The 23,720-nt window shown below is 40.1% G+C and overlaps 2 protein-coding genes across 2 annotated transcripts in view; one reads left to right on the top strand and one right to left on the bottom strand.

Moving 5' to 3' along the window:
- The window catches only part of lrrc75bb (leucine rich repeat containing 75Bb), a 29,123-nt gene extending 22,460 nt beyond the window's left edge, over positions 1 to 6,663 (bottom strand). The window contains exons 1-2 of the mRNA XM_071910385.2: positions 6,373 to 6,663; positions 536 to 664 (exon numbers count right to left, since the gene is read on the bottom strand). Coding sequence (XP_071766486.1) covers positions 536 to 664; positions 6,373 to 6,663 — 420 coding nt within the window. The remainder of the gene's footprint in view (positions 1 to 535; positions 665 to 6,372) is intronic.
- Positions 6,664 to 14,438: 7,775 nt separating this feature from the next.
- Positions 14,439 to 22,174, top strand: ggt1b (gamma-glutamyltransferase 1b). The gene is made up of 12 exons (XM_071910376.2): positions 14,439 to 14,605; positions 14,952 to 15,082; positions 15,288 to 15,377; positions 15,596 to 15,788; positions 16,733 to 16,893; positions 17,560 to 17,709; positions 19,500 to 19,636; positions 19,776 to 19,963; positions 20,065 to 20,192; positions 20,524 to 20,636; positions 20,818 to 20,931; positions 22,028 to 22,174. Exons 1-12 carry the CDS (start codon positions 14,439 to 14,441, stop codon positions 22,172 to 22,174), a joined length of 1,719 nt encoding a protein of 572 aa, XP_071766477.2.
- Positions 22,175 to 23,720: the final 1,546 nt, after the last annotated feature.

The raw sequence follows: 23,720 nt of genomic DNA, 5'->3' as shown, positions 1-23,720 counted from the left end.
GTGAACAAACTGCTACCTTTACTGGAAAAATTAAAACAGCAAATTTAACGGGTTTCATGTGTGAAAAGTTGTGCTGAGCCAATCAGCTTTCCCCAGTTAAACATGTGACCAAGACACGGAGCTGCATATTGAACTGCACACTGAACACATTTTAGAGACGCCTTGTCATGAATGAAGAATTGTATGGTGTTCAATTATCCTAACGGTTAAATTCTTAAAATGTCATTTCCCATGATTCCTTGTTTCTGTAGTTGTGCTCGCCTTAGAAAGCAAACTCACAGCTTACTTTTCAACAACTGGTGCTTGAGCACTTTTGTTGCATAATGAGAAAGAGTTGCTATTCAAGCAAAAATGCACAAATGCCAACTCATCACAAAAGCATGTGACACTTGTAAACATGGCTGATAAATGTGGACATATTTTAGTTTGCCACTGTTCTGTTTCATGTGAAGTTTCTAAACCTGTCTTTTTCATTCCTGACAACGTGAATGTACAGTAACAGTTAAAGCAAACTTGGATCATATTGCATGCGTACCCTTTTTGGACACTGCATGTCCCGGGCCAGGCTGAGCAGCAGCTCGTGAGAGATTGGGTCCACCAGGTTGAGAAAAGCTGCGTTCTTGTACAAAATGTCATTGAGTGATGTTCCCTGGAGTCCCAAATCCTAAGAGAAAAGAACAGAGAGGAAATTGATTCAAGTTAACTCTCAGTTAGTGAAACAAAAAAAAAGGAAATTCAGCATTCAGCCCTTCAAAAAAAAAAGTTCAAGCCATGCATAATTGAATATTCAAGTGACATTTCATGGATAGTTTAATGGTAATAGATTGTCAGTGTGCTTATATACTGTCAGTGTTCATCATCCCCTTTCATCTCGCCCTCTTATCATGCTGCAAGCTGATAAGGTTTCACCATCAGAGTCGTGTGCACAGAGGAAACACCCACCGGGGGGGAGGGATGTGGGGGTTAAAGTTTAAGCTGACTTTAGTGTAGATAAGATAAGAACGATGTGTTCTATTTCAAAATGGTTGATTTATCTCAAATAATAACATGACACTCTCTAGTGAAGAAAATGACACTGGTGCCTGTGAAATCACGGTGCTCACTAGCAGATTTCATCTGTAGTATCGCCCACAGGAGGTTTCATCATTCTCACAATCCAAACAATACTCTAAACAGTATGAAGAAAATACTATTCGACTCAAGTAAATGCACTCCCGCTTTCTACCCTCATTCTTCAGTATTCATGAGCAAAGGAGTGTGTAATGTGCAGAGCAGTTTAATAAAACCAGGAACCAGGACACATCCCCAGGGGTTGATGATATTTGTATCATCTGCAGGCAGTTTCTATTTGCAGTGACAATGTAAATATATTGAGGCAAAGAAAGCCGCATCTTCAGGTAATGCTCCGAGTGCCGCCGTGTCATCATCTGCCCGTGCTTGAGACATAACGTTTTCAGACACATCAAATATCCCCACCAGCATGCAGCATCCGCCTCCCTTTCTGGGATGGATGCACACACACACACACACACAACAAGCAAACAGTAAGCAAGACATGAAGCTTAGCAAGTGAAACCAAAACATTCACAGGATGAAAGGTTGGGAGTGAGAAGAAAGGGAGTCAAAAGGAACTGAATTAAAACTCTTCTCCTCGTCTTCTAAGGCACAGAGCTAGTTTATTACTCTCTTGCTAACTATCCATAATATAAACTGCGAAGAAATGACGTCCCCTATTGAGTTTATAAATAATGTACTGCCCTTTATCTCTCCCTTCTCATATGGTGTGTCAGTGATGTAACTGCTGGCTACTGTATGTCAGGAACGGGAAGAACATCTTTCCACTGGTCCAGAAGCTCATCGTCGCCTTTGTTTACAGCGACGGCAGCTGTTTTTTTACGCTATGTGTAGAGGCTGTAGAGGGGAAACTGAAAGCTCAAGAGCTCAAATGCTTATAAAGTTCGATATGAACTGAAAAGACATTGCAGCTTACAAAGAGGAGGCTGGAGGTTGAAGCTATGTAAAACATGCACCGCGCTCTGACAGCCCCTAACACTTATGGGCACAGTGGAAGCAGAGAGGAAAACTCCCATCAGCATTTTCTCCTCCTCCAGCTTTCGAGTTGATTTATTACAGTGGAGCTCAGTGGGATTCCCTGATGCTGGGCTATCCTCCAGTCCATCTCTCCCTTTAAGAAACCTTATTTAGTGGAGACTGTGGATCCGTAAAAAGGAAGCATAGTGGAATTTGAAGATGATTTTATGATTGTGTGCTAACCATGCAGTGTAATTACAGGATCAGATGCATCTATTGTTGACATTTTTTGTGAGGGATTCACAGCTGAAACCCTGAACTAACCACATTTTTGTAATCCACACAGAGACTTCATCCCGTGGATTAATTTTACTGCGTCCTAAACACATAGCGTGGAGTGTTTTTCCAATTTGTCACTGACAGCAAGTCTGCTACATCTCTGTTTGACTTGTGTCTTCAGATCCCGCTACAAAAGTCTCTGGCAAAGCTGCATATCTAATCTGACGTCTGCCTTGTCACAAGAGTCTGAATAGAGCGATGAGAGTTCTGAATGGGAGATCGTCATCCCACACCCACAGCTCATTAGAATCCAATTAAATGTATCGCAGAGAGCAACAAATCAAGTCCTGTAGTCTTCCGCTTCAAGCATGCCACAGTTGTCAGGTGACGACCTCATAACTCCAACGTTGCTTATTTTCATGTTCTTCGTGAAATCAAAGATTAAATGCTCTTTTATGGGTTGAGAAAAATGTTATGACCCTTGGGCTTATGTGATGCCACCAAATACCCAAGGTATAAAGTCGAAACTGCATGGTTGTCACACAAAAAATAAAGCTGCTTTCCTCTTTCCTGAAAAGTTAACATTTCAGAGATACAAGGTATTCAGCCAACAGCAGCAACGCTGTGGCAGGAAGATCTGAAAAGTAGGACAAGGCAGATATGTCAGCTTGCTCATTTGAGACATAAGAAATGGTATATTCCTGAGCAAAGCCCTGTGCACCAGTGGTAACATGTAGATTGATTCAGTATACTTGGAAAGGAATCTTTTGTCGGCCAATCAATTTGTTTGGAAAAGGAGAAATTACACCTATTAAGCTCACATCTCCATTAATCTTGCTTGCATGTTTGATCTTTCTCTTAAATTAATGGAATAAAAATACTTGACTTCTCTACTATAGAATCCAACTTGTATTTACATAACATTTTTCATTCTAAATCAATAAAAACTTTAATTGAGATTTGAAATTAGCGAAAAACTGATTTTTAAAAGATGTTTCAGTGTTGTCTCATCATTCATAACTATGCATTAGATGATATGACTCACAAATTGTATAAAATTTCAAGTGTCAATAGCTTGCATTTTCAAAAATGCTTTGACATAAACTGAATCCATAACCTTGAATAGCTGTAAATAAGTATATTCAGTGGGCTGCTCTGGCGCTGGACACATATCGAGACAAAATTATAATATACACTGGAGGCTTAAGGTACATAAATTCTCACCATATTTGTGAGATTTTGGTCATAGGACATGTAAAAACATGCAGTTTTTAATATGTTTCCATGGTGTGAAATGATAAGACAGTTTCTGAGAAGTAAATCAGAAACTCTATGTCACTAAAGCATTCATGCAGGTTAAGTGAGTTCACCCCACACTTTTGACATACTTTGTTTTGTATTTCTGTAACATCACAAAAATTATTAAATTAAACTTCAAATGAGTGATTTGTATTTAATCTAAAACGGGAAAGTATATATCAAATATAACAAAAACAGATACATTCTTAATAGGCATTTTACTCTAATTATAAATTAGAATAATATAGTGACAAAGTGACTAAAATCTGTTAAGCAGGTTTTTATAGAAGTATTTCTGCAACAAGTAATGCTGAATAAAATAAATAAATAAATACAATGTGTGTGTTACAGTGGGTAACCTTAGACTTGAAATACGTATTTGAACAACACAGAAAGCACTTTAATTACTGTTTTCTGCATCATTGCACTTTGGTTATTCAGTGTGCATGTTTTAGAGCTTAATTGATATGAGTATTTGCTGATTCTTTGTTTACTAATGACTATCAAGAAGATCCCAAACTAATTATCTTAATGGCCCAGAAGGCAGATCCGAGATGGAGATACAGTACGAGGCCGGTGTTATTGGTTCCTCTTTGTAATGACTTCCTCTGTGTGAAAGAAGCATGCTCCAACATCCATCATCTCAAGGCGATTATCTCCAAATTCATCCCTCCCTGAGAGAAAAATCTGCTTTGCTGCTCGAGTACAAACAGGAGATCCACTGCCAGTGTTTTGAATGTGAGGCTCAGTGTGAAGTATTATTAGTCAGACATTTGGCTTCAGCCCCATACAACCTAACAGCAGCAATGCTCTGGGTGAACCTCTGGATGCGATGGAGAGACTAATGTCTGCTCCGTGAGCGTTATAAATGCCTAGCCATGTGGAATGCCATCTATGCTCACAATCATGTACATGTTGATCTTGAAATTCTTTTTCCTAATGATATATCAGATATGACAGACTGCAGAGCTACTGTAATAACTACAGTATGGCCTACAGTTAGAATGCATAGATCAAAGTCTTATAGAAAGATGTACATGATGCCTACAGCTTCAGATAAACATTTAATACAGTTTTCAGCTTCACAAAGAAGTTCAGGTCCTTTCCATACATATTATATCCTCAATTCATGGTTTTAGTGCTAAGCATATGCTCATAGTGAGCTATCTACTAATCTATCCATGTGCACCGAGTCTGCTTTTGGTCTGTTCAGTCTATCTTTTCAGACTCCAATAAGTTTTATAGCTTCAGCTGGTTATTATTTTCTTTTCTTATCAGATACAGCACACATCTGCATAATTTATTCTATGGTATACTGATGGGAGGGAGGTTTCCTGACAGGGTGCCCTCTTAATCAGACGCGCTTTAGTCTGAAGGATCTTTCTTCTTCGATGAGTTTTGATCGACTGCTCCTCATGTGGATTTCTATGTGGCATTCCCTCTTAAGTATGCTGCAAACCTCCCTCACACAGAAAACACAGTGAACACTGGCAGCCATAGAGAATAGATGTAGCTAGCCATTCATTCAGATCAATTACTTGAGTTTTTTTCCCTCCTGTGGTTTAATAAATTTGTATTGAATACAACCTATAGGCTACCCTTTGCAGGCCTTGCTAATACTGAGTCTAGTGGGCTAGGCTGTTTTAGAGCAATTTAATATCATCTAGGTGTTTGTTAGAAAAAAAAATCTGCCAGTATGACTGGCAAATAAACACAGACATTAAAGACAATATTGATTCATTTTACATAATACATTAAATGGTTCTGTGATGTTTTTAGAGGGGCTATCAAAAAGGATTCAGTGGGTTTTGTCCTGTTTGGTATGAGCAGATTGAATATTCAGGCCTACATGAGCGGGCTGGCTAGATGACAGCATTCCCTTTCAGAGCAAACAGGTGGTTGATTTAGACATTTTAAAATGTGTTTATCTAAGCAGCACCACTATGCACTTGCACTATGGCAGCCCCATTATTATTGTTACTTATTCACAAAAAGATCAAAGGAGGCTAACCAGGTCCTGTGTCTCAGAGGGCCTTCATGTCAGAAGGGCTTCTAAGGATCCACTTTACTGAGGAACTTGAACTTAACCACAGCTTAGAGAGGCTTTATTGCAAGCATTGTGAGAAATTACAAACAGTGATGATTATTAGATGACCAATACTTGACACAGTGACACTTTGCAGAGTGGCTTCTATAGGACTCAACATCCCCTCGATGGCTTTGGGCACTTTATCTCTAGCTGGACTAGGCTACTATTCAATTAACTGTCTATTATCACTACCCATTAGCATAAAATACCCATTAGTAACCTAAATAGCCAGTACACTTCAGATTTATTGAAATAAGCAAACAACATCATTGAACAGGCTGCTACTGCATTAAACATATCTTGGGTATTTGCGTATTGCAGCTATGTTATAGCTATAATATAAGACAAAGGATATGACTTGCAGATGAAAAATTCATTTCAAATGTAGACGAACTTGAGGCCATTTTGCTAAAGTGTTTATAAACAAAACAAACCTTTTATAATCTAAATTTAGCTGTTACACTGTAGCCTAGGCCATTATCAAGAACTTTTTACTTTATTCCCGACTAACACTGACAATCTCTCTTTTTGGATTTAGCCTATGTAGCGGGCAAAACTTTTGTTCACATTGGAATAGCGATGAATGCCTTTAATAACAAAGTTTCTAATACGAGCAAAGTTTTACCAAATTGCCACCTTCCCCTCACTCACGACCAAACACGTTAACCCCTCACCTTTCTCAGCAGTTTGAGCACTTCGGCCGCTTGCTCCATCTTCTGATCTCGGAGGAGCCTCTGTATTTCCCGGATCCACGCCACTCGTCTCACATACGGGCTGTGGTTGGTTTTCCGCAGCATCCCCGGGAGCTTGTCGGACTTGAGCATCAAGGATGTAAACAAGAAGTCTCCGCCGCCTCTGCCTGCACTTCTCTCGGCTTCCCCGGAGATGTCATTCCGCTGGCGTCTCCTCTTGGACAGTCTGGTTTCAATATCGAGACTCCTCTGTCTGGTCAACTTACAACCCATCCCTCCAGAGAAGATGTCTCGGCGTGTTTGGTGATGAGAGGAATCTGACAGTTAGCGGCCGTAACATCACACTTAACTTGTAGAACGCGCTACATTTTATTCTACAGTTATACGCGGAAGACAGGCGGAGATGAGCTGAAGAAAAACCCCGTCTACACGCAATAAAATGATGTTTAAAAGTTGTAACGTTACTCAAACTGTAAACAATACCATCATTTTTTGCTCAACACTTCGTGCCGCCGTCCCCGGCTTTGCCTCCATCCATGCACTGCCTGCACACAGGACTCTGGCAGCCCTCGCTGTACTCGGGGCTGGTGCGCTCCTCATCCAATCAGATCGTGATTTGCTGTAGCTACAGCCTGGGAGTCGTGTGAGAGCTGTTCCCGGCTTAGTTTTGCTATTTGACCCCATATCATAACGCCCAAGGATCAAGTTTATTTGACATGTTTGCACATTTTCAAAGCAAGGGAGCAACGCCCGTGCACTCTCAACACAAACAGTACAATTCAAATGATGTCTTCCCATCCTACGCTGATAAACCAGTATTTGTAAGGCACTGGGCTTTTTATTTATAACTTGGACTACTTCGAATAGCTTGGACTGATGATGATTAATTCTAAATTAATAATATAATAATATCTGTTGGTCATTATAGCAGCAAAAGTAATAAATACAGCAGGGAATATATATAGGCTATATATAAAAACATAAACATATAAAATAAACAAATGTGGTTATATAAACATATTCAGCCAGCAGTTCAGCACATATTAAGTAGATTGTATGAGTGGGAAGAATGGGAAAGAGTATGGAAGAAAAAATATATGTCAAAGTAGGCTATATAAAAATCTAAGTAAACAAGAAATATCAATTTGTATGTCAGTATGAAATGGTGGAACCATTACGAAAGTATATGAATATGTGCAGTATGTACCAATAAGAGGGAAATGGGAGACTGAAGAAAGCAGATATGTGATGCAGATTTGCCAATGTGTGTAAACTAACAAGTCCACAGAAGGCCATATATCCAGAAAATTTAGTGCAAAAACCCATGTGCATTATTGAGGTAGGTCAGTGCAGAGAAAGTGTCACATGTGCCAACTCATGCAGAGAATGTACAGAAATATGTCCAGATTGGAAAAAACAAACATTGCAGCAATTGATTATATACATACAGATTAGTCCAGAGCATGCAGTCCAGGATAGTTTGTTTAGACGGTGCATTGCAGGCGCCCTGCTTCAGCTCCCATAGTTGGTTGAGACTGGGGCCGTTTGGGCGAAGCATTGTGCAGTCGGATGGTTGTCAGCACAAAACAGCACCTAAAGCGCTCTGTGTTGCACTTTGGGGGGATGAGGCGGAGGATAAATGTGCTGTGTAGCTACATCAGCTCACCACAGAGGCAGTGGGAGGTGTTGTCAAGGATGGAGTTGAGTTTATTCTCCCTTCTACTAACACCTCCAGGGTGTCCAGGCTCAGCCCTACAACACAGCCAGCCTGCTTCACCACTTTGTTTATCTCTCCTGCATGCCCAGCCTCGATGCTGCCTCCCCAGCACGCTGCATAGAACATGTTGAGTAGTCTGTTATATACATCGAAAGACCTGAGCCTCCTCAAGAAGAACAGTCTGCTCTGCCCTCTCTTGTACAGTGGCTCCATGTTGTCAGTCCAGTCCAGTTTGTTGTTGACGTGAACACCCAGGTATTTGAAGCACAGCACCATCTCTGGTGTCGGAGGTGTCTTGCTCTGTGAAGTTCTCAACCCGAATCCTGTCCTGTACTCCTCTTCATTGTCCTCACTGATGCATCCAATAAAGGAGTCATCAGAGAACTTATGGAGGTGGCATGCGACCCAGAGTTGAACTTATAGAAAGCGAACAAGAAAGGTGACACAACACGTCTCGTGGGACACACCCATGTTACTCTTCAGCATGTCCGACATGTTGCCCTGGAGACGGACGAACTGCGGGCTGTCCGTTTCGAAGTTGATAATCCAGGCAACCATGGCATTGTCCATGGTTACCACGCCAAGTAGGAAGGGCTGGATGGTTTTTAAAGCACTGGAGAAGTAAAAAAACAACATGATTTTTACCATACTTCCCGACCTCTCCAGGTGGGTGTAATCCCTGTGTAACAGGTATATGATGGCATCGTCCATGGCTATGTTGGCCTGGTATGCAAATTAAAGGAGGTCCAAGGAGTGCATCACTAGGGGTCTGAAGTGTTGCAGGTCTCACTGCCACCAGTTTGTAATTATGGACACTGAGTAGGGATGGGATGATATGTTTATCTCACGATACGATTCAATACGCGATATGGGGTTAACTATATGACTATATGATATAATATATAAAAGTTCAATGACAAGTTTGGCTGTGCAGAATTGTTTATTTCTGAGACACAAATCTTTATAGCAATGGCATTGGCTTGCTAGAATGTAAACAATAATTTAAAAATGTCATTACAAAGTGCAAATAATATAATTTGGATGGAGAGCTTGTGAAATTGTGATGGGCAAACCGTCTCATTTGTGATTACTAGCAGAATAAAATGGAGCTAATATCACAATTAATTTTTCTGCCCCATGATACGTATTGTCATTTTTGTATTGTGATATATTGAATTTCGATATATTGTCCCATCCCTAACGCTGAGGCATTCCTTCTAGTGCACTGGCACAATGTTTTCCACAGTGAAGGCAGCCTCTCCAGCCTCAGGGAGAGGTTCAAGAGGTTCTCGAAAACCTCAGCTATGTGACTGACACATGCTTTCAGCACTCTGGGGCTGATGCCATCAGGCCCCGCTGCTTTGCCTGTCTGGAGCCTCTCTAACTCCCTTGTCACCTGGGGGTGGTGGGAGGGTGGAGGGGGTGGGTGTACGTGTGTGTGTGTGTGTGTGTGTGTATGTGTGTGTATGTGCGTGTGTGTGTGTGTGAGGGGGGCCGTGATATAGTCAGCCATGTTTTTTTGTCAGTAGAAGGGGAGAGGTGGACAGCATGGGTGTGGGGTCGGTGGGTGGTGGTAGGGGTCCCATTAAAGGTGACAAGGTCAGTCAGTATCATCTAAAATCACTTCTTAAAACTTACTTTTATCATAAGGCCTTTTTTTTATAAGCTTTGGCTCTTAATTATTTATTTTTATTCTTGTTGCCTAGTCTGTTATTTTATTCTATCTGCCTAGTCTGTTATTTATTCCATTTGTTGTATCCTTGTTGCTGGAACCATTTATTTACTCTATTGTATTTCATTTTATTTCACTATTTAATTATGACTGCTCCACCACACTGTCCTTCTGTTGTATTGATCTACGTAATTTGCTAAATTTTTTATTTCTCAATTGTGAAGTGCTTTGTAACTTTGCTTTGAGTGCTATAAAAATGTGCTATATAAATAAATGTTATTATTATTATTATTAATATTATTAATATTATTATGTATGTGAGCTCCACATCTGAAGCTCTGGCAGTTGATGACATCACCTGCTGTGAACACTAACATTCCATCGTTAGTGTGTGTGTGTGGAATTAATTAATGATAAAAAGTTAAATAACTTAAAAAGTATAAAGAGTATGAAAAAGTTGAATACACGCCTACATTCCTGTAGTTGCTGAACAGTTTAAAGTTTGAATGAAGTTTGTAAGGTGAAAGTATGAAGGAGTAGATAGCTGGCAAAGTTTTGAGGAGAAGAATAATAAGTTTGACTAAGAACACCCACTAATTACATGTCGGCCAAAGCATCATCCCGCCCACCTCACGCTCTAATTTGACTGTGAGTTATTGACGAATTAAAATGGGAATAACATTTATTTTATAAATTCATGTTATTCCTGTTCCCCAAGGCAGTTAAGTCAATGAAGTGCTTCCCAGTCACAGACTTAGGCCAAAATGGTGTCCCATCACAGTATATGGGTGCACTGTTCCCCTGTAGTTTGTTCTCAGTCCTCTCTTGGTGGGTGTTCTCTCCATCCCCGAAAAAAGCCCTGAAAGCCTTCATTTTCCTGTTGTGGAGAGATTTCATTTAAACTTAAATATAAAAGTTTTTTGAGCATCCATGCATAAAACAATATCTATGCTAGAGTTGTGTTGAATTAGAGTAGCAGTATAGAGCCTACTTTACCATTCAAACATTTCTAGGCATGTAAGTTGATCTGTTTGAACTTGACCAAAAAACCAGGCTAGTTAATTTTTGTCATGGATATGTTTAACTGTCACTGCAGATAAAGAACCATTCATTTGTTAACAGATCATTCATCCAGGTGGATTGTTATTTCCTCCCAATTTCAGGGTCATGCAATTGCTCCATGGTATTTTCGGTGGTTATGTGAAGATTGAATACAGATGACCAATTACGTCTCCCATCAAAGTGATAACTTGAATGTCGTCTAGTGTTCCTAAATCTGTCCCTGTCTGCATATTTTTCCACAGTAACACCACCGAGGTGTTTTATGGAGGGGTGGGTTAAAGTTTAATGGCTTTGTGATAGTTACACATTGAGAGCCTGAACCTGACTACCAGATCGTGGCAAACGCACACAGTGAGCAGCCAGTTGCAGAGGCCGTGAGAGAAAAGGTAAGATAGATTGAAGTTGTTCTGTTCAACCTCCAAAATTCTTCAACTTAATGTTTTTGAAGCAAATTTGTACTATAAGACATGAGGACAGGGAACAATTGAGTCTGACAAGTTTGTGTATGTAATGTGTGTTAACAGTAGCACTTGTGCTGTGCAACTGAATCACTCAAGTGTCCTGTGTTGCTACATAATCCAGCGCTGTTCCTTTGACAGACTACACAATCTGCAAGACAGTATGGGATGATGGAGCAAATGGGAGGTATTTTTAGGCTAAGATACTCCAGACTTTTTAAAGTTTTGTTGGCTGCAGAAAACACAGACTAAGTTTAGTGTAATGTATGATTCAGGCAACATGGCTTTATTTCATTAGGACAAAAAAATAGGATTTTGTTGGCTAGTAGAGTGTTCAGTGCAATACACAATCATTTCAAGATCCATTTCTAAATTATGTTCATACATTTTTAAAGTTATTATTTCATTCATTTATTCAGTCAACCTTCACTTATTCATTCAGGGTGGGGCATACAGAGATCACGCTCTCAGTGGAACTTTGTGCGTAAAGTAGCCTAATATGTAAAGTGCTAGCAAATGTTTAACCATGCAATTTTCTTAATGTTTTCTTTATTCGACATGTATTGCTTTGAGAAAATGTGCTGTAGTGTGATAGTAACAATTTTCAGTCAGCCTGGCCCAAATCCTTTGGCAGCAGTAGAGTTGGGCAGGTTGGTGTGTGGGTGACTCTGTTCTTGCTCGTCCCTGAGTTGGCACCATATTGATTTGAGAGAGCAGTGTCTGTGGTGAAATAGTGCTACATTACCTTTTCCAAAAGGCAGCAACTTGTGACGAACAGCTATTTTGTTTTATTTTGTTACAGCTACACTCTGGATATCAACAACTCAAGCAATGTTGATGCATTTTGTTATCATGTAGTTTCCCATATTGCATTGAGATTGCATGAGTTTTGTTCCAAAATGAGGTATTTGTCACAAAAGTGACACCTACTCTCATAAAGTTATTGATAGCACCAAATTAAAATAAATAGTTGTACTTTTTAAGAGATAGCAGGTAACTAAAGTTCTTAGTTAACAAAATGATATCACCTATCATCTGGATCCTCTACATTTTAGAGACATATAATAAACTTCCATAATGACTGTTTCATCAAACTCCGATAAGTGGTGTTTGAGATATTGTGCGTGATGAACAGACGGACCTGGGCTGATCCATAGTCCCTCCCCCGATTTTATTGTGTGGGACAATTAGTACAGTCCAATAAAAATATGAGTCACTTAGCTGAGGCGTGTACCATGTAGGCATGACGTCCTGGGTTTGAATCCGACCCAGGACCTTTGTCGTATGTCATCCCCCTCTCTCTATCAGTCTTTCCTGTCTCTCTCTCCTTTGAACTATCTCATAATGACAAAAATGCCCCAAAAAAAAGAAGATGTCATGTTTCATAATGCAAACTGAATAATGGAACTGGAATAGACTTGTGTAAGAAGGCAAGTTATTTTCCCACAGCACAGATGGATGGAGATAAGTTCAGGTCAGTCAGTATCAGTCAGTCAAACCTTCACATCATACTGAGTGATGCTTGCCGGTGTTACAGTCTTGCTAAGCTTTGCAACTGTAGTGGCTAATATATGTGTGACAAAAAAAGTATTTTGGCCAGCATATATTTTAGTTACAAATAGATTGACCTAGCAAAGCAGTTTTGTGTAACAGGTTTGAAATGTATTAACTTTGCCCTATGCTAATGAAACTCTGCTCTCTCTCACCTGTATTGAGTCATACTCACTCACCTTGCAACGTGTGTTTGCAACAGCAGTGGCTAATCTATTGTGTGACAAAAAATATTTTTTGCTGGCACATAGTGTAGTTACAACTACATTGAGCTAGTGAAGCAGTTTTCCATAACAGGTGTGGAATTTATTAAGTTTGGGCAATGCTAACGAAACAGGCTAACAGGTTATGATACTGAAAGACAGCGAACCTACCGGAGCGAAGCAATATAGTAGAGTGGATCTATTCTTCTTGACAATACATTGGTGAATGATGTGATTATCCTGATTATTCCAGGACTGTAGTAACTTCAACTACAGCAACAGTTGATGCCAAACACCTAGCTAGGCGCCGTGGGACTGGAGCATCTCTAATTGTCTATTTGTTCGCGTACAAACAATTAGAGCGAGGCAGTTGTCTTCCTGTTCCGAGGCTCTATCTTTGTTCCATAAGTCAATCCTGCACAATTCACAGGAAATCGTACCCGGGGACAACAAACACAATGAAAGCAACACATAGAATAAACCAATTGCCATTGCGATGGTCTCATATTTCTACAGCCATTATACTATGCTATCAAAATTAATTTGAGAATGATATATTAGGTCAATATTCTACACGTAGGTGCTTTAAGGAAAATTATGATATATTTCAAACAACCCTTTTCACTCACAATGAGCAATAAAAGACAAACATGGAAATAGACCAGAATCACAATGTCTCATCTTTTTAATTTGTTATCAGCCTGTTCAGGGTAGTTTAACTCATTTATACTGTAGGCTGCGCCATTTTTTCTCCTCTCTCAATTGTAAAAAGTTTGAATAAATTGCCATTGTTCCATCCACAATTTTTACTAACCAATTGTCATTCACCTTTCTGGTTTGGAGATCCCTCCATTTCCAGTCACGTTGTGACTTCCAGTAGGCTACAGTGTGCATTGTGTGTTTCTCCTGTCTCTCACATTCCAGCAGCAATGTCGCATTGCAACTGAATGCTTTTGTTGGGGGTATAAATGATGTTTGAATATAAATCCCAAACAAACTTATTATCAAACTTCTGTATCAGACAAATTCTGCAGGTGTGTGTCATAGAAAGTGTAAAAAATCACAGTACAGTAATTTAAAGATAATCATTCCGATCAAAGCTACTGAACCTTACCCATAATGCACTGTAACTGAAGCAAGAATGATAGGAAACTCACTGTAAACACAACTGTTTCGCTTTCACAACTCTTAGGATTATGTATTGCTGGCAGCATTTCTTAAACCTCATTCTTCAGATTTGGGATTGCTGTACAGTTGGATTGCTTTGTTATGTTTTTACAAAGTGCAGCTCTTTGTGGGTGCATTTGCATAGGTTTTAAATCACAAATGCCTTATTTTTCTCTGTAGAGACATTAAAATTCATTCAGTGTTCCTTTGCTACAGGCATGGTCCATAAAACGGTAGCTGTGGCCCTGACAGTGCTGCTGGTGGCAGCGCTCAGCACGTTTGTGGGTGTCTTCTTTGGTGTGGAGAGCAGGAAGCCCCCGACTCAGCACTCGTACCCCAGGGCAGCTGTGGCAGCAGATGCTGGACCATGTTCTGTGATCGGCAGGTTAGACCTGAAACACTGAAACAACATTCATGACAGACACGTGCTTCCTCCTACAACTGAAAACACACACACACACACACACACACGCATGCACACATGCACACACACACACACACGCATAAATAGACACAAATGTTAAAGACAGATTCAAGAGTCATAACACCATTGCTTTGGCATAAATGCAAATTCATGTGAACCTGCTTCATTTAATCTATTTACTGTATGCCTGCACAGGGTCTTAAGGTCTTAAGTTTAAAAAATGTATTAATCCCGCCGCCCCCCTCTTCCTGTTTGTGTGTGTGTGTGTGTGTGTGTGTGTGTGTGTGTGTAATTAATATAACCACAGAGACACGCTGAAGAAGGGGGGCTCTGCAGTAGATGCGTCCATAGCGGCCTTGTTGTGTGTCGGACTCATGAACGCTCACAGTATGGGCATCGGAGGAGGACTCTTCTTCACCATCTACAATGCAAAAACTAGTACAGCTCTACCTCCCACCTACACTCCACCATACACCCTATCTTACCTTCCTCCTCCCTCTTCTCCATTTCCACTGACAGAGCAAATCCACCCATGGCTGTGCTGATTGACTGTGGCACGAACACATGCATAAATTAAACACAACAGCCCGATCAGCAATAACTGAAGCGTAACTGCGTTTCCTGATATCTGATTTCTTCATAGGGAAAGTAGAGACCATTGATGCCAGGGAGACGGCACCGAGCAATGCAACAGAAAACATGTTTGGGAACAGCACAGAGTTATCCCAGAAAGGTAATGCTTAACCAGCAATATCACTCATGGAAATGATTTGGACAAAGTTGTAGTTAATTTTATCATGAAAGGAGATAACCTTGAGAGATTGACGTTTTATACGTCTTCAACAGCTGTAACTCGCGATAACCTAAACCAGAATGTGTCCCAGTTCTGTCAAATGATGTCTTATAAAGCAATATAATTCTCTCTCTTTCCTTGGTTCCCGTGGTTGGTAGGAGGGTTGTCCATTGCTGTACCGGGGGAGATTCGAGGATATGAGATGGCACACAGACGTCATGGCAAACTGCCATGGAAAGAGCTGTTCCAGCCAAGCATTGAGCTGGCAGAGAAGGGCTTTCCTCTGGGCAGGGCGCTGGCCACCGCTCTGTCCAGGCACAAGAAAACCATCATCAAGGACCCAGCACTATGGTTAGTAGCTTCAACCGAGGGTAAAAGGCAGTGGTGGAAAGAGTACTAGAATGTAGAGTAGAATAGCAACTTTATTGTCCCCATAGGGAAATTTGGGTTGCAGTGTAACACATTTGAGGTGTTCGCATTAAGTATAAAAAGAACACAAAGAGCAACAACAATAGAATAGAATAAAATAATAACAAAACAAAACGTCAGACAATGGACATCATCAATATGCAATATGCGTGTGTCGTGTATGGAGATGGCATTCAGCCAGAGAGATAATGTGATAGTGTGTGTGTTCTACGTGTGTGAGTAGAAGCAGGCCTACTGTTACTTTGCTGATATTTTACTTCAGTAGTAGTAAAAGTACTGGTGTAAAAATCTACTGAAGTACAAGGAAAAAGTAGCTAATTTAAAATGTACTCAGAGTAAAAGTTACTGAGTTACTTTTTAGAAAAGGACATTTCCCATGCAATTCTAAAAGGACGAGACTTCAAACTAGTTTCCTTCAATTGGAAAAACTGGAAATAAAGCATAAAGTGCACAAACAAAGTAAAGCCAGATTACTCATCTCACCGTGAACCGCTCCACAATTTGTCAATTTACTTTGGTGCAGTTTCTGTTGCTGATGGAGAGCCACAAAATCTGTTCTCTGTAATGGATAGGATTTGAAGTACATTAAGTAAATGTACAATATTTCAGTACAAATGTACTTAAGTAAAAGTAAAATTACTGACTTTAAAAAAGTCCAAGTACAAGTACACAAAAATGCTACTAAATTGCAGTGACATGAGTAAATGTAATGAATTACTTCCACCCTTGGTAAAAGGCATTGACTGAGTTATTGGTGTTGGATTTACTGCAAACGCATCTGAACATGAAATTGAGTGTCTGATTATTTGAAAGTCGTTCAAAGTACTTTACATTACCATCTAATATGATCTCTGTCTCTTTTTCAGTGAAGTGTTTTGTGGGAAAAATGGTGATGTCTTAAAAGAAAATGAAATCATCAAATTTACCAAGCTGGCAGAGACCTACAGGAGAATAGCTGAGGAGGGTCCTGATGTTTTCTATCACGGACAAATAGCTAAGGACCTTGTGACTGATATTCAGGCATCAGGTAGTATTTTTATTTTTTTTATTGTCTAAGAAGCCTTGTAGCTTTTGTTCATATGAGGAATATGACTCTATAACTTGATCCCAAAGTCCTTCCTCATCCAGTCAGACAATGAGGAAAACTGCATTCACTATTCTTGAATTGAAACATATTGAATAAAAACAGATACAGGCAGCAAATATATTCAGTCAGTCATTCAATGTGTTCATTCATCTAAATTCTGATCTCACTAAGACCTGTGACCATATTGTCCCATCAAGCAGATGAACACACCTACTGTAACATAAGGAGTGCAATAACAAGTTATCAATTCAATAACTTAAAATGATTTTTAACAAAAAATAATATACAGATTTTACTTGTCAAATTACCTCTGGCAAGTCACAAATGCTCAGTCACCTTTTTAATTTAGACTCTTTTTTACAGTCGAAACAGCTTTTATCTGTTGATTTAAGACAATGTTTCTGTACTTAGGGAGTAAAAGGATAGTATAATTTCCATCATTATTATCGTTTTCATTATTGCTAAACTTCATTTACTAAAAAGTCTTTGGGAAATATAATAAAATGCAACAACCTTTTTTCAAATCTAATTTCCATGGCAAGGAAAATGTGTATTTCCAGTTTTGGCTGACTGTGTGTTTACAGTGTTTTGTCAACCTGTGTTTAGGCGGTATTATCACGCTGGAGGATCTGAGGGATTACAAGCCTCTGCTGGACGAGAGCCCCATCAGGGTGAAGGTGGGCGAGTACACCATGGCTGTTCCCGATGCCCCGGCCAGTGGCCCCGTGCTCTCCCTGATATTAAACATCTTGAATGGTAAGCCTTGATGCTTTGTTCAAAACCACAGTGGGTGGAAGAGCATCAGCTGTAATGTGAGCTACTTTCACACTGCCAGTCACACTCATACAAGGAATATACTGTGAGCAATGTTGGGGGAAGTGTAGTTTTACAAGTTGCCAGTTACTTAGGTTGAACTACTGTAAAGCTACTCTCAAGAGAAATATAGTTTTGTTAACTAAGGTTACTTAGAAGAAATAGCTCAAACTACTTTGTAAAAAATTATAATAGCTACATCTGCAACTGCAAGAAATAATAGTGTTAACAAAAATTTGTCAGCTTGGAATTATAAGCTTCTGACTTTTTATCAAAACTGATTTATCCACATATTCATGATCTTTGAATGTTACTTTATGCTTGTGTGGAGTTATTGTTAAAAAAAATAACCTTTTGGGGTTAAATATTTAACGATGGGATATCAAATCTTTGATGCTGAATCAGAGCTGCACTCCATCCAGATAGAAATTTATAATGGCAAGCTCACAAATTGTATTTTATTTAAAATAAAGTTCAAGTAATGTTCACAGTGTTTATAATACCCACACTCTGACAGATGCCTGCCAGAAACTAGAGTTAGCAAGTTTCTTTTCTTTTACACCCAAAAATATTTGGTAGTTGCAGTAGTTAACTACACCTCAAATGACCAAAAAAAAAAAAAAAAAAAGTAAATAAACCACTAAAATTAATTAGTTAACGTCCATGAGGTTGCTGCAAAATTTAGTTAAGCTACTGGTGAAACAGCAGCACTGACTGTAAGTGTTGCTTTTGACTGAAGTAATTAAGATCCAAAGATAATTGCTGTCTGAGTCTTCACACTTGAGAGGCTCAGAGGGTCTGATGCACTGTCAGCAAAGTTCATGATATAAAAGCGTTGCTAATTTACATGGCTACCTTGGTCCATCATTAAAGATTTATTTTAGGCATTTTATGCTTTATTGACAGAGATAGTGTGAGAGAGAGACAGGAAGGTATGGGAGAAAGAGAGAAAGAGAGGAGGACATGCAGCAAATGACCGTGGGCTGGATTTGAACCTGGACTGAGCCTTATATGGTACGCGCTCTACTCGGTGAGCCACCGGGGCGCCCTACCTTGGTCCATCATTACGTTGCTGTGTACGCCGCATCTGTCTTCACTACGCAGAATCATGTAACCAACCCCCTGTGGGCACCTGTCTTCGCTGGGCACAGATTCATACAGCCAGCACAAACTGTCCATGCTGCAGCCATTTTCTCTCTGGTCTTCAGCTAGTTTTCAGTACAGTCACAGTGTCTGCCTCTGAGGATTAGATGAGAAACTTTATTCTAAAGTAATTAATCTCTCTGAACCTTCCCTTCCTCTGGCTGGCCACCCACTCACTGTGGCCCCCTGCCTCACACACTAACACTAATCTTACCAATTTACCTCTAATTGGACACAGTTGAGTGGTGGAGGCATCATGCACACATGTCAGTGACTGCCCAAAACTTTCATCCTGCTGATTTACCATGACTTCTGCCTCTGCCCGACAGCTGAAACTCATCAAACCAAACTCTCCCATTCCCACAGCCTCCCTCCTCTTTCTCTCTGTGGCTGTCAGCTCAACCAGCTCTAATACCCATGGTCTGGGAGGTGAAATGAGAGGAGCTTTCAGACTAAATAAAAACACAGGAACGGGCTGAGCCAAGTCCATTTTATGTGTCTCCTTTTTGACCTGAGCAAAGTGTGAATAAAGACAGATGAGCGGGCCATGGTAAAAATATAGCTACTGATGGTCGTTGTATTTTCCACAGGGTACAACCTCACCTCGGATAGTGTGGCGAGCGTTGAGAAGAAGATCCTAACCTACCATCGCATCGTAGAGGCCTTTCGTTTCGCTTATGCAAAGAGGACCTTGATAGGAGATCCAAATTTTCTCAACATCACAGATGTAAGGCCATAGTCTCCGCTTAAAGTACATTTAACAGTTAATTAATACTTAATATTAATACAAAAAAAAAAGACTTTACCCTCAAACTCTAAGCAGCATTGCACTATTAATTGTTTTCATATCTCACTTTTCTCCAAAGCTCATTCAGAATATGACTTCGACTGCCTTTGCCGATGGCCTCCGTGAAAAGATTACAGATGAAACCACACATCACATGAACTACTACGAGCCGGAGTTCTACCTGCCTGAGAACCACGGGACCTCACATCTCTCGGTGGTAGCGGAGGATGGAAGCGCCGTGGCGGCCACCAGCACCATCAACCAATTGTATGAAGTTGGTAGTAAACATCTAATTGGCTAGCAGAAATGTCAGTCAGTCTTGCGCTCATAATTCCCCTCATACCTTAACGATCTCTATTTTCCTGCAGTTTGGGCTCCAAAGTCATGTCCAAATCAACAGGAATCCTCCTCAACAATGAGATGGATGACTTCAGCTCCCCACTCATTACCAACAGCTTTGGAGTGCCTCCGTCACCAAACAACTTCATCAGGCCAGGTTAGATTAAGGCCAGGATAACACTTACACTTCCCCAGTCCCCAGTCCCAATAGTTTACAGTTTTACTTGCTATTTTTAGAATAATGAAGCTGTAAAATAGGTTGGCTCTCTGGTCAACAGATCACACAGGGATCAGCCGCCTGTTCCTTTTTATTATTGCTTGTACACTGTGTCTTGTGTATTGCTTGCAATGGCTTATAAACAATTATTTTATGTACCTTAAGGGCAATATAATGTAATCTAACTCTTGTCAAAGGACATATACATGGTGGTTTTCGACATTGTTGTTTTAAACTTAAGTTGCCATTGAATTCGTTTGTCCGTTAACAGGGAAAAGGCCCATGTCTTCCATGTGTCCAACCATCCTCTTTGACAAAAGCAACCAAGTTAAGATGGTGGTGGGTGGTTCAGGAGGAACAAAAATTACCACCGCTATCGTCCAGGTAAACCAAAAGATACCTGTTCATTTCGGTCATAAGTGATGCAGCAGTAGTAGCCATCTGTAGCAATATTACAGTAGTAGAAATTTAGAAATGAGTCTTCTAGTAATACTACAGTAGTACTACTTTAAACTATAGAGACAATTTCATGAAGTTCTCCGCTGAAAAGTCTGCTGTTCTGCAGGTGATTCTGAATGCGCTGTTCTTTGACTACGACCTGGAGAAAGCTGTGTCGGACCCAAGGCTCCACAACCAGCTGAGTCCCAACACCACTGTAGGAGAGCCGGGCTTTGACAAAGTGAGTGTCACAGACAAACAAACAACGCTGCTGTACGTGACCAAGAGCAGGGTGGCATAGCGTGTAGGGAGACCATCCCTCAACCACAAGTCCTGGGTTCAAACCCCCTTGGCAGCAAGTGTCTGAGTGAGTCCCTCCCTCAGTCATCACCGCTCTGCCACTGAACCTGCACTCTGACCTCCCTGTGGAGGGAGGCAGGCAAAACATCTGCAATGTTTTCCTTCAGGGATCAGTAGAGTATGACCAAAAAATTGTCAGTCAGTACTAGTACTAGTACAGACTAATAGTCTGATGATTTGTGATCTGGCTAAAATAGGCTTTTTGTAAAATAGCAGCATATTCTGCACCATCTGAAATATAACGGCTTGTCTCAAATCTTAGATAAACTAAAACTAAAAAGAAAAAAATATTGCAATGCATTAAATTTGATTGTGTTTACGATACATAGAACATTTACTAATAAGAGCTATAAGATCTCCTGGAGAATGTAAAAGATGTTGCAAAATCTTTCTCATTATATTGAGAAAGAAACCTCAATCGTGCTCTTGGATTTCTTTTTAATTATCTCAGTGATCAATGCCCAATTACATGTTGTAGAGACACCCTAAATGGTTCAAATATATAGATATTTTTAAAGATTCAAATACACTTTGTTGCATTAATTTTATCAACAAGTATGTTGAAAGATTGAACATCCAGGATAGCATCAATCCATGGCTCTCTTCTCAGCTCTCAGTGTCACTCAGAGGCTGAGGCTAGATTTAAAGAATTAGCTCCTGAATGGTGCCGAGTGGAGGTGACGGCGACTCGGCTGTGCCCCACAGGTACAAAAAGTAGTGCTTTCCATGCACCATATGTTGCTGTTAATACATATAATTATGCTAATTAATTCATATTGTAATAGCTGAGTCCCTACACCGCTTTAGGAGAGCCTGACTTTAACAAAGTGGATGACACGACAACAGACAGATAAACTTCCTCATAAGGTTTTCCAAACAACTGCATAACTGTGTTTTGTATTTTCTATGTGCAGAGTTTTAATTGTCGTCTGTCTGTAGTGAAGTCTGTGTGTCCCAATGTGTGCTCTTGCTTGCAGAGCGTGCTGGACGGCCTGGCGCTGAAGAATCATGAGACAGAGTTGCTCAGTTCGACAGGAGCGGTGGTGCAGGCGGTGGTTCGTCATGGTGACCGGCTCCACGCTCAGTCAGACCCCAGGAAGTGGGCTTATGCTGCTGGGTACTGAGGTGAAAAACACACCTCTGATTATGCAGAGAGACTGGCTGTGTGAACCTTGGCACCACTGCTACAAGCTGAAAGATTACAGACTTCATAAAGAACAATCATCAGCCATTATATGAACCTACTGTTTTCTCATTATGTTGTGGACAGTGTCCAAGTCCTTCACAACACACACCTCTGAAAACACAATGCTGCCTGATTACTCATTATCTCCTTGAAATCCAAGTGCCTCAGTCTGAAGTCCAGAGTTGTTGTCCCAAGTTGATCTAAGACCTTTTTCTCACTGGACTGACACAATATCTATTACACATCTGCCACACTTCAGCCCAGGAACAATGACCCAAGGGTTAAGTATATTGAAACAAAAGAGGTGCCTCCAAAGGTTTAAATCATTACTGCCACTCAAGAAATCCAGTATTTGTTCAACTTGTTTCAGTCAAAGGATAGTATGCCATTTACCTATTTATTAAGGATCGTGGTTTCCTGTTGTTTTTGTCCATAAAAAAGATGCTATTGTCATTTTTTTTTTTACATTAATTACTGCAGTATATATAAAATTTGAACTGGGGTTCATCTAACAGCTGAACCCAGAGGTAAAGAATTAACCACAGATCAAGATAACAAAAAAATAACCGCCCAAAGAGAATTGTCAACGAGGCTAAACTTCATCTTTGAGTCCCTTCAAACTTTGTACAGATTCTACCAGGACTCTGCACTTACAGTATATGGCAACTGGTCAAACGAGGAACTCATGTTACAGTAAGGACTGTAACACTCCAGGGACAACCCGTCATACATAGTTTATGACTGGCAGTAACTTCGCGCTATCTAGAGTGCAATGGCCTCCAGTGACTCACAACAACAGAACAGCTGTTGCAGCTCACTGTACAACAGTAGACTGAAGCCTTTCACATTCATTCCCCAGACAAGTTCAGCAGCAGTAATGTTTCCTGCTGTCGCCACTGGGAGTCATTTATGAACAGTGCAAGCTGAACAAAGAGGTCTCAAAATTCAAGTCAATTCAATCAGTTATTTGATTGAAGTGAATTTAATTTTGAGGCCTCTTTGTTCAGCTTGCACTGTTCATAAATGTAAACAGGGTAAATAATTATTGGAAAGCATGATCAAGTACACAGAATAAAATGATAATGCTTTGATCAACTTTTTGATACTACTAGTTTATATGTGTTAGAAATAGGGTTTTAACACTAGATTAATAAAGTAGAAAGTGGCTGATTTTAGTAGTTGAACATTCATGAACAATTCATAGAAATAAGTGTATACAAATGTAGATGCATTGTAAGTTAAATATCACCTTAAAGCCCAATTAAGGACCATCTTTAAATTCCACTTAGTTGTGGTGATCTTCAGTAGAGGGTCATACTACTATACTGATTTTTCTCAGCCTACTCTTTAGCATTTCAAAGGGCACCACAAATGGTCAAACTAATTCAGACTTCTGCCTTGTGTGGCATCATGATAGTCCACAAGCAATGACACATACATACAAAATGCATTTGTGATAATATTACCAGGAACCCAACTGCTAA

This window comes from Centroberyx gerrardi, chromosome 2 (genome assembly GCF_048128805.1).
Source record: "Centroberyx gerrardi isolate f3 chromosome 2, fCenGer3.hap1.cur.20231027, whole genome shotgun sequence".
Lineage (NCBI taxonomy): Eukaryota > Metazoa > Chordata > Actinopteri > Beryciformes > Berycidae > Centroberyx > Centroberyx gerrardi.
This window is presented reverse-complemented; position numbering and strand designations above follow the sequence as displayed.